At 40.8% G+C, this 17,391-nt stretch overlaps 1 protein-coding gene across 4 annotated transcripts in view; it reads left to right on the top strand.

Annotated features, from left to right (window-relative positions):
• Window positions 1-2: 2 nt before the first annotated feature.
• The window catches only part of LOC119650345 (protein zer-1 homolog), a 41,786-nt gene continuing 24,397 nt past the window's right edge, over window positions 3-17,391 (top strand). Inside the window, exons 1-2 of one of the 4 annotated variants that reach the window (XM_038053015.1) lie at window positions 3-141; window positions 796-1,211. In XM_038053015.1, coding sequence (XP_037908943.1) covers window positions 920-1,211 — 292 coding nt within the window. In that variant the 5' untranslated portion in view covers window positions 3-141; window positions 796-919. The other 3 variants (XM_038053016.1, XM_038053014.1, XM_038053017.1) reach the window with 3 other exon arrangements.

Raw genomic sequence — 17,391 nt, 5'->3', positions numbered from 1 at the left:
TCAGAGTTCGGTGATCTGCTTCGCTTCGACCCGTCTTTGTGTTTATGGAGAAATTAAGGTAAATAGAAATCAGCTGGGATTTCGGGAAGAAAGGAAAGCGAAAGCTCCGCGAAGAAAGCCAAAGCCGACCGAGGTGAGAAGGTGAGTTGGGACGTCAAGTGTAGAAGTTGTAAATGTCAGATAAGAAATGTCACTGGAACATTCGTCGGGGAGATTTCTCTTGCTTATTCCGTAATATTGGCAAAAAAGCAAGTGTAACAGTTGGGCAATCAGAAGTCGGCCAGAACTTTGTTGAATGCGATTGAAAACTCGGCGGATGGAAATTCGCAGGCGGAAATCCGGACCGACTTCAATACGCAAAAAGTGTCGCGAGTGCGCGTAATCTGTCAAAATTTGCCAGAAGTTTACGTGAAATTTTTTATTGAAGTTTACGAGTGGCGGCGGCGAAGAAAGTGGTCTCGCGGCCGTGAGCAAGTGGCAGTCGATTGCCGTGGCACGTGAGGTGCAAGTGGAGAGTGTCCTTGTAGGCGACACCTGGCCAAGAGTGAAATGCTTCAGAATTGACGGTGATTCGGGAGGCAGACCGCCTTGCAACGACGATTCGCTGCATTTCAAGGACTCTTGTCCACGAATGGTAAAAACTAGTGCAAATCAACAATTGGCCCGGAGCAGCACTGTACCCAGTGTGGTGTGCCCGGACGCTAGCGAAGCGACCGTGTTTCGAGGCATTTTGTGAATTGACTCCACAATTCGCGAAAATTTCTCGCCATTTCGAGTTTGTCTTTTTATTTTTAGATCGACTTTTGCACTGCGACGGGAAGTCAGTGAATCAACGGCAAAGTTCGGGAAATACTGCGCCAGTGTCAACAAGGGAGGCGTGTGGAAGTGTTGCGGCTGTTAGTGAGGTCGTGTTGACAACATGAGCGGTCGGGTGCGTTTAAAAGAAAACGGGATCCTCAACGAGGACCTCCCCACCCTGCTTGAGACGGTCTTCTACTTCCTGTCCAAGAACATACAGATTGTTTGCGATGACAGGAAGATGGAACTACGCGAAGGTATCGTGATCCCCAATGAAATTTGTGATAGATTCCTGGCGTACCACCAGCGACGGTGCCAACAGATAACGGACGGCTTTGTCCAGGTTTTCCGAGATGTAGACAGGACTCCGTTGCGATATGTGCACCTTCGGAATAGCGAAATCACTGACAAAGGTAAGATCCTCATCGAGTTACTGTTTACAAAAATTTTAGAGTAGGAAGAATAACTTCATTAATTTTTGAATCCTTCCATTACATCCTGCGTTACATCAGTTGACAAAATTGTAAACAATCTTACACAATATTGTTATTTGACAATTGAAGAAGTTTTATAATTCACCGTGTTCGCCTCCTTTCTGTAGAAGGAAGAGCTATATTCCTATATGTCTGGTTTGCAGATATTTATCCTACTTTTGCGAGGATCAACCTGATAATAAGCTCCTGTTTTTTTCAACTTTTTTCTGGAAAATCATATAATCAATAATCCATGTTAACAGTAATCGTTGTGAACCAGCAAACAAAATCCTGCGTTCAAGGGTTTTCGTAGCAACCGAAAGAAAGGTTTTAATTTTGGATATTTTTGAAGAAAATCCAAGTTTTGCTTCTGTTGACTTCTGACTGTCATGCACTTGTAGTGCCAAGGAATAAGGTAGAGCGGGCCTTCTGAAGCATCTGCAGATTTTTTCCGGTTTAAATAAACAACGTCTTCACTTCCAGACTTGATTGATTGCTTTGCCATGAGTTTGCCGCGATTGCCTTTTGATGGGTATTTATAATAGGTAATGGGGTCAAAGCGTGCAGCTGTATAATGTCCGGTGGGGTTTAAGGTCAGAAGTTCATTCTTTTGTGTTCAGCATTACGAGAATCGTCCCGTCTGCATGTCTACAGAGCTGCGAATAGTTCAATGCAATTTCCTTTTAGCAATTTCGCATTTTTACCAGTTACACTAATATATGTCCGGATAGCTAAGTGGTTAGAGCAAAAGGCTGTCTTACAGAAGGTCGCTGACGGTAGTGGGATTTGAATCGTGATTTGACGTCGGATACCAGTCGACTCAACTGTGACTGAGTATCTGAGTCAAATCAGGGTATTAATCTCTACATGCTGTAAGCAGAACTATCAAGTACTGCTTGCGGCTCATATCGGTAAACCGGACATGTTCCCGTGATCAGCCCATGCTTGTATGCAAGGTTTTGATGGATAACCTTACATACAGCATTAGGCCTGGTGATGTATTGCACCGGTGCCATTACAGTACAGCCAGAAATGAGATGGTCCAACGTCTCTAATGCCGAACCACAAATTCTGCCCTGGTCGTTCTTCACCTGTTCTTTCATGATCAGCTTTTTACAAGCTCGGGTGGCAACCACGCCGCCCTGAATGGCACACATCAACTCCTCTGTCTCAACAAAGAGTTCCCCAGCACACATCCATCTGTTCGAGAAATGGCTGGCAAAGACAATTCACGTGTTTGCCGTGCATTGCCTTCGACTTCCATTCATCGATCCGCTCTTGTTCCGACTTCACCCCACTAAGAGGATTAAAAGATCGATCCTTCAAGTTAAGTAGAGTCAGTCCACAGTCTGCCTTACAGACAGCCGTATGCAAGGGACTCACCTGCTCTTTGCTGTAGAAATAAGCCCGCAACGAGTCGACTTGGCGAAGATGTTGTGCCGCCACATAAACCACCTTCCTCCGATGTCACGAGGCAGGTTCATCCGCTCCAGTTGTCCTTATCCGCCGCTGGATGTTTTCCAGATCGGTCTTCGTCCACGGCAATATTTCGAATGCATAAGCCAGTGAAGGGATAGCGAATACATTTAACGCGCTTATTTTATTCTCCCCGGAGAGATGCGATTTCAGCAGCAGCTTTACACGTTGCAGGAATTCGGACAGCAGAGCATCCTTCAGATCACCAACTCGAGCATGGGTTCCTTGCAAAATTCCTAGGTAAAGTCTGTCTCGGTCATAGCTTCGATGTGGGGGTCACCAATACTGCATGCGGCTCGTGACGACCTTTGCGGATGGCTTGGATTCTACACTTGTTTAATCAAAATTCCATCCGAATATCACGGCTGAATATGTCTATTATTCGCAACAGACGAAGATGGTCGTCAGTCCCAGCATACAGCTTGATGTCATCTGAGTACATCAAGTGTGTCAGTTCGCACTGAGCATGTAGGTCATACTTTATTGCAAAACCATGCCCTCTAGCATCATTCAGTAGCCATGAAAGGGGGTTCAGTGCCATACAAAACCAAAGGGGACTTAACGTATCCCCTGGAAGATGCCCCTTCGTATACGGATGGGCTCTGAGGTATTAGCACCTTCAGATGTACGCACCGATAAGGTGGTATGCCACACTTCCATGACTGTCGCCAAAAACTTTATTAGTTTTGGATCAATGCGATACAGATGTAGGATGTCGATTAGCCAGGTATGCGGAACGCTATCAAAAGCCTTGACATATCGATATAGCAACTAAAGAGGTTTCTTTGGCCTCTAGTTGCTTGTCATATAACTACTGAGTCGTGGATGTGGAAAGGGGAAAGGATGGAAATTCCTCCGGCTGACTCATGACCTCATTTATACTGGGTGCCTACCGACTGTGTACGTTGGTAAATTTCCTATACTAGAAATTCTGCACCCGATCCAGCCCTGGGCCCGCAGTTCTTCGAGCTGTTTATCCGTTCTGCTGTTTCCTCCCCGGTAACATCCGTAAAATTCATGCCAGGCGTATTGGCATAGTGGTTGCCTTCGGCGATGATCTACTCAACATGCTCAGCATGCTGAGTGGGGAATTTTCCATGGTGGATCTCTTTAATCACTCAAACCAATAACACGAAAGCGAATCTTCTGACCGTGCAATCTGACAGTGGCAATTGCACCACAATACGCAAGTGATTGTAGTTGCAGCAGCGACTTGTCAGCACACAGCCGAGATGCAGTCTCATCATTGATTTGAGATAGAATTCCCGGAGTTGCTGGAGATGCATAGAGCCTGGGAATACCTGGTCTATGCAAAGGGTCCATATCCGAGAATTCTATGCACGCTCTATGGAATTCGTCCCGAATTTCAGCTGGACGGTAGAGAAGAGTGCTTCGGCGAGTACTGAGTGTTGTTAATGCTGCCGCCTCTGCCCCCATCGACTCTCGGTCACCAGTTTCCCCTGATGGTGGCCGGGATTGTGTCGCTGCGAGTAATAAAGCGGTACTGGTCTGCGATTCGCTGTACAGTCACGTGCGCGAATTGCGGGAAACGCTCGACGAATCTCTGGTGCAACAAGGGGCGGTAAGATGTACCCGCCCCGCCGTTATTTCGTAGTAGGAGCGGATGATGACGAGGTTCATTTTTTCAGTCCATTTCATCCGCTGCCTACGCGAACCTGCTGCAGTGATCGCCACAGATTGTGGCGAAACAGCTGCAGCAGGTGGAGCTATGCTCCTGGTCGTCGTGGCACCTAGACGTCGAATCGCCCCACGACTAGCGGTTTCGACGCCGTGCTGTCCATTACGGGAGCCCCACCCAGTCACCAAGCCAGACGACTTCCGCCGATTATCCGTACCGGACCGCAAATTTGTTTTTCTTCTCATTGGATGGATTTGCATTTTATACCTAACTGCCAGGTGTTGGGATAGCTTCCTCAGTGAGTAATCTGCAAGACTCCAAAGTTCCTGCACTTTCCTCACCTACCCCCTGAAACACTGCGGTGGCGTACAGCCATTCAGACTGAAGCTATCCATTCCTCATCCTGTCAAAACTGGCCTTGGGACCGGCTTCGCCGGGTTATTATTATTACACTAATATAATTATTTATTTTATTACACATTTATTTTATTATATATATATATATATTATTATTACAATAATATATTTTCTCGAGAGCGTGCACTATTCTGGACCACTCAATTGTCAGCCATCCTGGAATAGTAAATTCGATTGAGTGGCATACTGACATATTCAACAATGGATTTTTGCACTTTCTTAAAGTGTGATTTACATACTACTGTCATATTTTATTCAACACTTCTTCGTTATCTGGTCCGTACTCAGCAGTTCTTCATTTGATGTTGCCTCAAGCCACATTCGAACTCGCCCTCCTTGAGTATGAGACGATGGCACATCCATACAACATGAATTTTATTTCGAATCAATAAGTGGCTTTTGTGTCATCATATGTTGGTCTCATAATAGCTATTTGTTTCTCTTTAATATCCCTTTTGTGCGAAGCACTCCAGATAAACTCAGTGTTGGCGTTAACGAAAACAATCTTGAAAGCGAGGGAAAGCAAGTGAACCGGGGATTTAAACTCACCGCATTAATCCACAATAGTTCGAATGGTGTTGAAGTAGTGGATACAGGAGGATTCATAGCGAAAACTAGCCTGCTGCAAGATAATTAACCTTATGAGGATCTCTTTGGTCCGCTCTAATATTATTTCAGCTATTATCTCTGTGACAGTCGGGAGCATGTAAGTGCCTCACCTAAATTGTCAAGCTGGGCGCGCTTCTTCAAAGATCATCTTCTGCCACCTGCTGAGAAACAACTCGGATGCAAGATTTTCGGTTAAATGGAAGTAGCATGTCTATTTCAGAAATCTCCACTGCGTAGCACTACGCAATTGTAATGCTCCTTAACTCGAAGCGGAATCTCACAAACAACGAAAACAAAAGCACAATGCCGCAAACATCAAGAGGTATAGCGATCTTTCTGGGAACCGACCGATACCACTGTCAACGACATCCAATGGACACCCAATCATTGTACCTTTTCAATATTTATGCCCGTACCGCACCGTATTTAACATTTGGGTCTCAGATTTGACATCGGGGTCAAAGTAGGGGAATGAAGGGTTAGAAAGTAAAAGTGAAGTGAGGCTCATTCTTAGCAACCACCCAAACCAAAATCACGATGATGCTTTTATATACAATCTAGAGAGATCTAGAGCCTCAAAATATATCCTATGCTGATCTCTACAACTTGGAATGCAACACGGTCTCAGATTGAATCTAAATAAAACTGAATTCTTAACGACCGATCTCAATGAAACAGGCACAATTCCTGTCAGCGACAGTGACCTGCCCAAGACTTTTAATCATCCAATGGAGAATTGCGTTATGAAATTGCTTCATGCATTTGCGCAAAGTGGATGAAGTGGCGTTCCACAGCTGGTGTTCTTTGTGGTCGACATATCAGCGAACGTATCAAACTCAAAATTTAACGTAGTTCCATCCACTCTTTCGCCCTATAGTGTTCTGCGTGTTAGCTGACTATAAAAGACAATGAACGGCGCCTTGCAGTAATGGAAACTAAGATGATGCGTTGGACTAGTGCCGTGACACGCTTTTATCACATTTGAAATGAGGATATCGGCGATTGATATGGGGTTGCACCGATCGTGGAGAAATTGTAAGAGAGGCGTCTTCGATGATATGGTCACATAATTCGCACTAACAATAATTTACTTGCAAAAATTGCTCTGAACAGCGAAGTCGATGGTTAGCGACCAAAAGGCCAGCCGAATCAACGGTGGCTTGATACGCTGGATGGGGATTAGAATACCTCGCGATTGTATTCAGATCAGGCATTTGGTAGAATTAAATGGTAAAACCCATCACGATGAGCCGACCCCACTGAAGAAAAAGAAGAAGAATATTTCATGCTCTCCTAAATTGGTCCTAGGATTATATAGTTTTGCAAGAACCTAAACCATAATATAAACATAACATTTTAGAGAATCTTACTATTATTTAGTTATAGTAGAACAAGTTGTCAATTTCCTGTAAATTTTCTCTATCCCAAGAGGGCATAGAATGTCACTGTCATAAAAATGAATAACGCGATATATTTAATTCATATATACTACTAGCTACAGCTTCACGTTGTGTGTCCTGCTCTTAGGTAATTGCAGCTTTTGCTCGAAGATTTCTAGATTGGTTGTTGATATGTTTCGGTCGTTTTTGAAGTGGAAGCTGAAACCCAGAAGCAGTCAAATCTTGTATCCCCTTTTTTGATGTTTCATCACTTGTTTCAGCTTTGTTTCGTTCTGTTTCCAGTCGCGAGTCTCGGTTTTCGTTCTCAATAATTTTCAGAAATTAATATCTCACCAATTATCGCCATTGATTGTCATGACGACTGGTTGAAAGGTTGATTCACTGCGGCATCATCTAGGGGTAATGTACAACAATGTGGGCAGGGCACCAAAATATTTTCAATTAAAAGTTACATATATATACCAATTTTCATGGCGATCGTGTGAATGGTGAAGTTGATCTGGTACAGCGACATCTAGAGTTGAGCTACGGCACCTTATATGGCGTAGACTGCGCGATGGCTGAGGAGGTACAGGGTCAGTCTCTCAATCTTGCTCATCTGGTTTCAAATTTCAATTTTCATCGTTGTCTGTGTACGCCTTGCCTTTGTCTCGCTGCTGTGAGCTTACCAACTTCACTGTGTTACTTGTCATGAATGAATGGAATTGAAGCACGTCCTGACTTTGTTGATACCCTATACTCCACTAAGGAGTGAATAGGTTTAATAAAACCTTATTAAAACCGGTTTACTGTCTGCCTGTCTGTCTGTCCGTTGCACGCATTTTTCTCGGAAACGGTTATAGCGATTGAAACCAAATACAGTGAATTACAATTTAAGGGCATCCCCATACTTAAATAGGGGGGTGTAAATTGTTTCTCACCAAATATAGTTATGTGGCATATCAAATGGAGGGTCCCGATTAGTACTTTTCAAAGCCGGTATTAGTTTTGACATTTGATGGAGAGGTGGGGGTGCGCGGGGTCGAAACTACCCAACCGAAAAATCTGAAAAAAATCAAGAGGCTGCCTAAGCTCCGAAATACCGTTCATAGCAATATCTGCTCAAATAAAGTTAATAGTAGTATATTATTATAATTTTTAGTAATTGGCAGCAAAACCCCCCTTAAGTTGGTCCTGCAATAATGTAGGCTATAATATCGCGCATAATCCCACCAAGTGGGTGGAAATCGCACTATTAGTAACAAAGATATAATAGGTCCAAATTGTCGCTTCTTTGCAAGTTCAAGACTTTGAATGTGAATATTACGCGAAAGTGCATATTCTCACGTAATATATGCATATATTATGTGCAAATGGAGCAAATGCACACTCAAATGTCTTTACAAAAGAAACACACAAAACCTTTCATATCTGAAGCGTCCAGCTTCCGGTTTCCCGACGTTGTTATATAATAGATGACTTCTAGCCATGTACAAAAGTAACTGCCACGTCGTTCAGTGAAGCGCTGGGCTCCAGGTTTCATTAAGCTGAAACGTTACAATATCAAACCATTATCCCGGTTGGACTTTACTAAAGTTGACCATATGATTTTGTTCAGGTTTCATTTGATATATTCTTTTACAATTTTCTTAATAGTCCCAAAACAAAATACCGTTGCTTATTTCGTCAGTCCAAAATCAGGAACTTTTGAATCTTGCAGGCCGATTCATAAATTGCACTACTAAATTCGGTTGTTAACAATTCATATTAAGTTCAGTTCAGCAGTTCAAGTAATGAACTCTCGACATATGATAGACTGGACAATAACCAGTAGAGTAAACACATGATATGATGAACAATACAAGACTTTAGTGACAAGTGCTTATAATAATCATGATAATCGTTGGCACAACAACCCAATTGGATCAGGGCCTTGAAGTATGTTAGAGCACTTCATTCGAGCCCGTAACGGTACACTACAAGATTACAGAACCCTGTAGGAGGCAATGTGGTCAGCATTGCGCTCGGTCGAGATTATTACCCTGATTTGACTCAGGTACTCATTCACAGATGAGTAGACTGGTATCCGACGTCAAATCACGATGCAAATTCCACTGCCACCAGTGAGATGAACCGCGACCTTCGGTATGACAGCCTTGTACTCTAACCACTCAGCTATCCGGACTACCCTACGGCGCTATCCTACGACATTTTTGTGTAAATCTGCAATGAGCTCATCCTGCTTTTATACGATATCTATCATTTTGGTAAACTCGTTTCGACCTACACTAATATGAGCCTTCAACAGGACTGAAGAGCGGCCATCATCACTTCGCATTGAAAAATAGGATTGGATGCAAAAAAATTAGGTAAATCGCCGAAATAATAGATGGGTGGATGTGTCAAGATTCTGTTTTTATTCTTTAACACAGTCATATCTTGGAGGCGCCAACACCCTATAATTCAGCACCCGTTCACAAGGCGTTTGGGGCGCAGTTGAAGCAGGCTAATGCAAAATCCCATAACACCATGACGGCACATTTCACTGCTTGGGTAAAGACCAAATTGTACTTACTACGTATATTTGTTTGGAATCATTCAGATATTTTCTATTGGTTTGATTCCATTGTTCTTTAGTTCAAAAATATTGAAACCCGATGCTTATCTGTCACACGTATTTTTCTTTAAAAAAAGGCTGAACCTAATGACGATTTATGGCGGGTAGGCTCGTAGGTGCGGTTGACGTCCTATAAGACGATATTTGGTGGACATTACTGGACACTAATGTTTCGGTATACCATATACTACGCTCCTTTTTCTATGAAAGGGGTAAGGTGGAGTTGAAGCTTAAGACTAAATCGTTCCCAATATCTTCTAAATGAGGCATAGCATATCCACCGCATCTAAACGTCATCATTGTCGGTACGGCGACGTAGTTTGGACTAGACTAATTGTATGGCACAGTTGAGCCAGGCGCTAATGAAGGCATGGAGCATTTGAGTAATAGTACTTCTTCTTCATGTGTTGTTCGCATATAACAGCACAGATGTTGGATTTGAGCTATCTGCGTTCCCAGATTTTAAACAAAACAGCCAAAGCGGATGTAGCGATGAAATAAATATTGTCATTTAATCTTTTAAAGCTTTCCTTATGTCGTGGAAGCAACAAGTGGTCCTGTAAAATTCTTGAGAAGTAAAAAAACATTTCAAATTGACTAGAGCCTCGCCGTTCACTTTACTGATCTGCGATCAATAGATGTTGAATCAATCGTTTGATCTTTTCATAAGCGGTCCGTATGTATGATTATAAGTGCCGTCCACCTTCTTTCTCTTTCGGGTAAATACTTTTTTTTAGGTACTGGCGTGCAACTATATGATTTATAACATGATTGACATATTGGCATTGTGTGCAAGGTTTGGGTTTCGGAGGTTCAACACACGGTTAGGACAGTGCTTTTATAGACCGTACTTTTGTTCGTACATTGAAAATGCTATGCTCCTCTTGAAGTGGTTATCAATAGTCCATTCTGACCAAACATAATAAACTGCGTGGTGTCGTCATTCATATATTCCTAATATTAATCAATAATTTGGATAGAACGTAGAAACTATGCCTTACTATCGTGTCGGGTGGCTTTTCGAGTCTCTCATTAAATCGTATCTACAAGATAATATGTGGCTAAAACGATGTTGTGAAATGTATCATATATCTACCAATTTGACGAAAGCCATGTCCACATAGACATTAGGTTAGGTTAAAAGACTGGATAGAGCAGCAGCTCCAAGCACTTAGTCCTTATATATTACGCAAATTGTACTGTCCCTTGAAATGCTTGTTTGGACGCCCTTTTACGCCACTCGTAGGCTTTAATGAATATAAGAACGTCTCTGCGGACATGGGTAGTTGTATATGGAATACAATATATATTATTGATGGTCGGGACCATTACTACGTTTTTTCCATGTCAAAGTTTAAGGCGTAATGTTGGCTGAAAGCCCTACTAGTTTGCATGACCCCCTTCTTAGAGGAATAGCAAAAATATCGCTCCAGCAGCCTCAAGTTCTTTCATAAGGACTTTCTCCTGTTGGAGTTTAGATTTCCCCATTCGGTTACGTGGACCTTTGCAACTTCACCCTTTAAAGTATAATTGACAGTAGTTGGATTAACTCCAAAAGTCGGGAAGTGAAAATCTTAATGAACTAATTTGTTAGTTTCCTCTGGTAGCGATGCTCGAATGTCATGTCAGGACCGTTCAGTCGAGTTTAAGTAGCAACTTTTGGCACCACCACACTGGGTTCATATGCTGCTATTTAATATTGATATGGTTCTTCGATGGCTATTTGATAAGTTCGAATAGTGTGACCACAACAGTTTTGTCAACATTTTTCTGCTGCTAATGAAATGACCTACATCTCCATCTGGAATTTGTTTGCCTTTTTCTAACATTTTGATCATGTTCTTCTTTGGTTTTCTCAAATTCAAATCTGGAAATCACGTGACTCAATAAAAATATTTGTCAATTCCCATTCGTTCTTGTAATGAATGAGTATCGTGATGATCGTTAGTTTCGCTTTTCACTTTTTTCAGGAAATTTAAGTTGACGATACGTTTGCTGCGGAGGCAATATGATTTTTGCTATTAACGACTTTGGGTTAGCACTCCATTTTCTAGTAAAACATTTTTAGTCTTTGTGAATGATTCATCCTGATGTAAAAAAAATACTGAATAAGCAACTTGTCACGTTGCCAGCTTGCAAGTTCTCCTATGTTTCTGTCAAATATAGAACAATAGCCTTTATTAAAAAGTATATTTAAATTTCGTTAATCAGATAAAGTCCGAGTTATTTTCTGAAAAACGCTGAACTTTGATACTATTGATTGATCAAGGTCTCAGAAGTGATACAAGTAACTCCGTATGTGGGTGAAGTTTGGCCGTTTTCTAAAAAAATATGAGGTTTCTTGGACTTCTTGCTCAACTCAATTTATCGAACAGAATGTTTCTACTGTATCCCTCGCTCACACTTCCATCAAATTATATTGTAATCCATAAGCCCTAACCTTTTTTCTTCCGTAATTGAGCTGCAGTTATAGTCAACCGTCCTGGATCATTAACACTTAACCTGGACCCGAGCCCCTATTCATTTCCATTACCTAAACGTAGCACTCTCTGGAAACCTTCAAACTTTGTGTTTTATATGATAGATGTCCTTTTATCTTGTTCGACTATGTCATGGTTGCAAGGGCAGTAAAAGTTACGTTATGTTGCAGCTAATTTAATTTCATTTCCTCTTGATAATGCAATATTTTGTCTAGATGGAAACTTCGCTTCACTCGTGTTCAATTTTAAAACTCACCATAATTTCCTTATCAGTAAAGGAAGGCGAAACAAGGGGCCATAAATTGTGCTGGTGTGTGGTGCATTATTAGTGTGGATATGAGGCACAATCTTTCTGCAATCATAGCAGTGGGAGGCTTGATAATTGTTCATTGATTTTTCAGAGGATTCAGGCTTTACTTTCCTTTTAACAAGAGGCGTAGCTAGAATACTCCATAGCGGCACTTTGAATTTCCGGGATTTATAAATAATTTGGATGAAAAAGAAACGTTTATTACTGGGCACTTGTGGCAAATGTTTGTATCGGCCATCCAAATGGAACTCAAGGAAGCTCAGTATACTTATGCATATTCTCCCATTATGTGCGCTTCGTTTGTATTTGCAACTTGCAATAATTTGATATTTCTTTTTTAATTTTTTTAAATTTTCTTATGTTGCTTTGTTTCTTAGTGCATTTATAAAAGAATTCAAAAATAGAGAAGTTAGAAAAGAGAAGGTACTTTTAATTTTTCTAAAGAAAGTTTTTGGAGATAAGTTCAGACACATATGTGAACTTAATGTTTCATCAAAATCGTCCACATGCTCATGGTTCAAGAACAGCCACACATTACTGACGATCAATCAATAACCTTCAAATAGTCTAGTTTTCAATTAATTACATTTTCCTGTTCGAAGATTTCTTGAAAAGTATCTGAGTAACAGAAATACTAGCTTAATTTTTACGGTGATTCCAAAAACTGAGAGGAAATTGATTTTAGTATTATTATTTCTTATATTTGTGGTTAGTGAATCCATACTTTTCAGCAATTCTGCGGTTGGGAAGGGAGAAATCAAATCGGATGAATCTCAATTTGCATTTTCTGAAATTATTCCTACTTTGTGAGTTCAAACTTTCCGTACAATTTAGAAATATTCATAAAGACGGCCATACATGATGGGTAGGTTTCAAATACGTCACAATTCTACCCAAATAAAATTTGTAAAAAGTACTACAAATTGCAACTTTTCTGAGAAACTCCTTAATGTGGCATTTTAGCTTTTATATCAACCATAACAAACCAAGTTACGGGGAAGATTGTTGTAAATCCTACTATTATTAAGGAGGTTTTAATAGATCAATATAGTTTTAAAGAAAGCAACAGTTTTGAGCTATTATAACTTTGTTAATGATAGTGCGATTTTTACGAAACTTGGCAGGATCATGAACTATGATGTGACCTATATTGCTGCAAAATTTCGTAATTCTGGGGTGAGCTTAAGGTGGGTTTTCCTGCCAATTACTAAAAATTATAATAATGTACTATTATTAACTTTATTTGAACAGGTATCGGTATGGAGGGTATTTCAGAGCCTAGGCACCATATAGTGGCAGCTTCTTGATTTTTTTCAGATTTTGCGGTTGTGTAATTTCTGAGAATGGGTTCGTTAAAGAAATGATCACTTTCAACCCCCCGCTCTTCCCACCTTTCCCACAAATGTCAAAAGTAAGACCGGCTTCGAAAAGTACTAACCGAGACCTTTAATTTCATACCCCACATAACTGTATTTGATGAAAAAAAAAAATGTGCATGTAAGGGGATCGTTTCGATCATAGCACAGCAAATCCTTGGCATTTTATTGACTAATTTTAGAATTTTCCCGTTAGTCATATTAATTCAAGCCACTTTAAGGCAGTCAAACATCGATGTTTCTTTGGTTGGGCATACCATTCTTACTTGGCGATTGTTTTCCAAGATGTTCAGGCTTGAGAGGAAGTTTCTTCACAGCAATGCGTCCAAATTAATTCTTTTCTTTCAATCATACTTAGGTCGTAGTTGTTGAAATTGTTTGTCATTGTATTCTTCAATTCTCTTCGATTACTCGGCGCGATTTTAAAAAGGCTTTTATTTAGAAAGGAACAGAACATATCGAACTTCAGATTCTGGTGTTTTTTTCGGTCCCAGCATGTTTTCGATCAAAATACGACTTTGTTTCACTGGCGCTCTCCATAGTTGTATGAACGCGACACTTCGAAATACCAAAAATTTTGTTGATTTTCACAATCGAATTGTCCATTCCACTTAAAATTTCAATTTGACCACGTCTTGCGTCCCATATTGCTATTTTTTCCACTTTTGGCGATCAGAAATACGGGTTTCGTGTAAAATATCGATCAAAATAAATTAGATTGGTCCATTTGCATATCATTGACGTAATATTTTCTACAAAAATCTTCAAGTAGCTTTCAAATGCATTGATGTACATTTTTGAATAGTTATTGTATGAATCATATTCCATCAATATTTCATCGTAAAGAATTAAAAAGTCAAACTATTTTGAAATATAAGGAAAATCCTAATATTTGCACATTTTTGATAAATGGTAGATTCATACCTAATCTGCTTCTAAAAGATTATATTGTATTATATATTCCATCTAAATTGAAAAAATATGGTTTATTTCTTGTTAATCTTTAATGATTAGGAAAATATAATGGTGCCTTTTCTGAAAGTGTGACAGTAAACATCAAAAATGGCTTTTTTCAATCTCAATCAAACTCTCGGCCGTACCATTGGCGATAGTATTCTCTCAAAAGTATTGTCTCAAAGATAGCTTCTGCGTAAAACACTTGGCATGTACTTTCGCAATCTTTGTGCACACGATCATACTATCCAACTGCCGTGATGATTAAGAGCGTTCTCATAGGAATTTCAAGTACTATAATTGGGTTTACACAATAACTGGCACACGCTAATGGAACAGTTACTACCCTCTTGATGTTTATATAAGTTAGACAAAATATAGTGAATAACGTTATTTGACTAAATATCGAGATGAGGAGTATGTTGATATGTCACTAGATGCGTGATATTTTTCAAATTATCCTGTTGGGTAATTTCTGCGAATCATTTTCATCAACGACGCAACAACCGGTATCCGGTCTAAGCCTGTCTTAATAAGGAACTGCAGACATCTCGGTTTTGCACCGAGGTCCACCAATTCGATATTCCTAAAAGTTGTCTGGCGTCCTGACCTATGCCATCTTTCCAGCTCAGGCAGGGTCTGCCTCGTCTTCTTCTTCTGGTATAGATATTGCCCTTATAGACTTTCCGGGCTGGATCATCCACATCCATACGGATTAAATGATCCGCCCACCGCAACCTATTGAGCCGGATTTTATTCACAACTTGATTTGCTTATAGATTTCGTCATTATTTAGGCTAGGGAATCTGCGGATGGGTTCTGGATATATAATTCGTGGAGTTTCGTCATTATTTAGGCTAGGGAATCTGCGGATGGGTTCTGGATATATAATTCGTGGAGTTTAGGCGTACAATTCAACACAGGGCGGCGGAATTACAAATGTAATTCCCTCGCAGCTGCCTGGCGCCTGAAGCACGGTCTGAAACGCCTTCTTTTTGTAGTCACTTGCAGGGGGCCAAAAACTATTGGTAAGGATTCTCCTCTCGAACATGACTAAGAATTCGCAGTATCTTATTAAGGCCCCAGGCCTCTAACGAATACATGAGGAGTAGCAAGAATATTGTCTTGTATAATAGGAGTTTTGATCCTATGGTGAGACGTCTCGAGCAGAATAATTTCTGTTATTTAAAAAAGGCTCTGCTGGCTGCCAATCGTCTTGCGAAAAGTTTGGTATCATAATTATTTGGGTTGTAATCTTTGGCCCTAGATGGGAGAAATTGTCAACCGTTTTAAAGTTGAAATCTCCTATCTTTATTGTTTGCCGTTTGCCGTTGGACATTGCTATTTTATGTTGTACTTCGTCTTGCCTTCAGTAATGTGTCGCCTAAGATCTCGCACCTATTGCTGCCGGCTCGATATGGATGAAGGCAGTTTGTACATTTATGGTTTTCCTTTCCAAGAACGGTATTGACAGCAGCAGTTGGGTACACTTGAAGAGGTTAGTGCCTCTCGCATCTACGTGACCATCATGGATCACATTTTCTAAAGCCAGGTTAGAAAGGATGCTTGATAGCGCTTCCCCTTTTCTCAGACCGTTGGTAATGATGATAGGTTTGGAGAGTAATCCTGCTAAGTTTTTCTGACTTCGTACATTGGAGATATCGAATTCTCTCTTGCCGGTGCTATGCTTTCATAGGGGGCCTTGAAATTGATGGAAAGATGGTGTAGTAGTGTAGTTTTCCATCGAGAGAAAATCTGATCTGTTGTTGATGGATTGAGAATTCTTTAGTATTGTGTATTGGACTATCAGATCTAACGAGACAGCGGAGAATATCTTACAGATGGTAGTCAGCGACATAATACCTCTATAATTGCTTCACTGAGTGATATATTCCTGCATGAAATAAATAATACCTAACTGTTAGTGTCCACCATTGATTGATTCATGGTCCCAAACCTGGAGCATAAGTTGATGGACTGGTTGGTGCAGTTGGTCGCCTACATATTCAATAAGTTCGACGGTAAATCCATCGGCTCCTGCCGACTTGTTAAGCAGTTACTTTTATCCGTGGTCTCTCATACACTGCCAGCAATCTGATAGCATTTTTTTCTAAAATCCAGATGACTTGGATGACTACATATCCATAAGATCAAAATAAATTAAAATCTGATGGTTCGAAGTCAACGGCGCACGGGGATTAGGCCAACTGCTGCCAATCTATCTTCAGGGATGGACGCTTTTTCTTGAGAACTCTAACTGCGTACAATATATTTCCATTGTTTAGATTTGGTTGCAAGGTAATAGTTCTCAGTAAATTTTACCTAAAATATCCCACCAAGCACACGGTAAGACTTTACGCTCTTGATACCGAGCAAACGGCTCTGCGGTAACATATTTGTAAACTAGCCATTTCTCACCATAATTGAAAGATTTTTGTCTAGCTAGGTGTGGAACGTAACTGAATAAGCAGTCTTTCTTGCTTCTGAGGGATAATTCATGGGAACACACGGAATCAAATTTCACAATATAGTGTTTCCTGTTTACTCCTTACGGGTATATAGGGTATCCACATAATCAGAGTGTGCTTCAGTTTCACTTTCACCACACTTAACGCTGTGAAGGTGATAAGCTCTCAATAGTGTGTCCGGATAGCTGAGTGGTTAGAGCACAAGGCTGTCGTACGGAAGGTCGCGGTTCAAATCTCGCTGGCGACAGTGGGATTTGTAACGTGATTTGACGTCGGATACCAGTCGACTCAGCTGTGAATGCGTACCTGAGTCAAATCAGGGTAATAATCTCGGGCGAGCGTAATGCTGACCACATTGCCTCCTACAGTGTTCTGTAGTGTACCGTTACGGTCTT

This window comes from Hermetia illucens, chromosome 2 (assembly GCF_905115235.1).
Source record: "Hermetia illucens chromosome 2, iHerIll2.2.curated.20191125, whole genome shotgun sequence".
Classification (NCBI taxonomy): Eukaryota; Metazoa; Arthropoda; class Insecta; order Diptera; family Stratiomyidae; genus Hermetia; species Hermetia illucens.
Note: the sequence above shows the minus strand (reverse complement) of the source record. Positions and strands in the feature narration are given on the sequence as shown.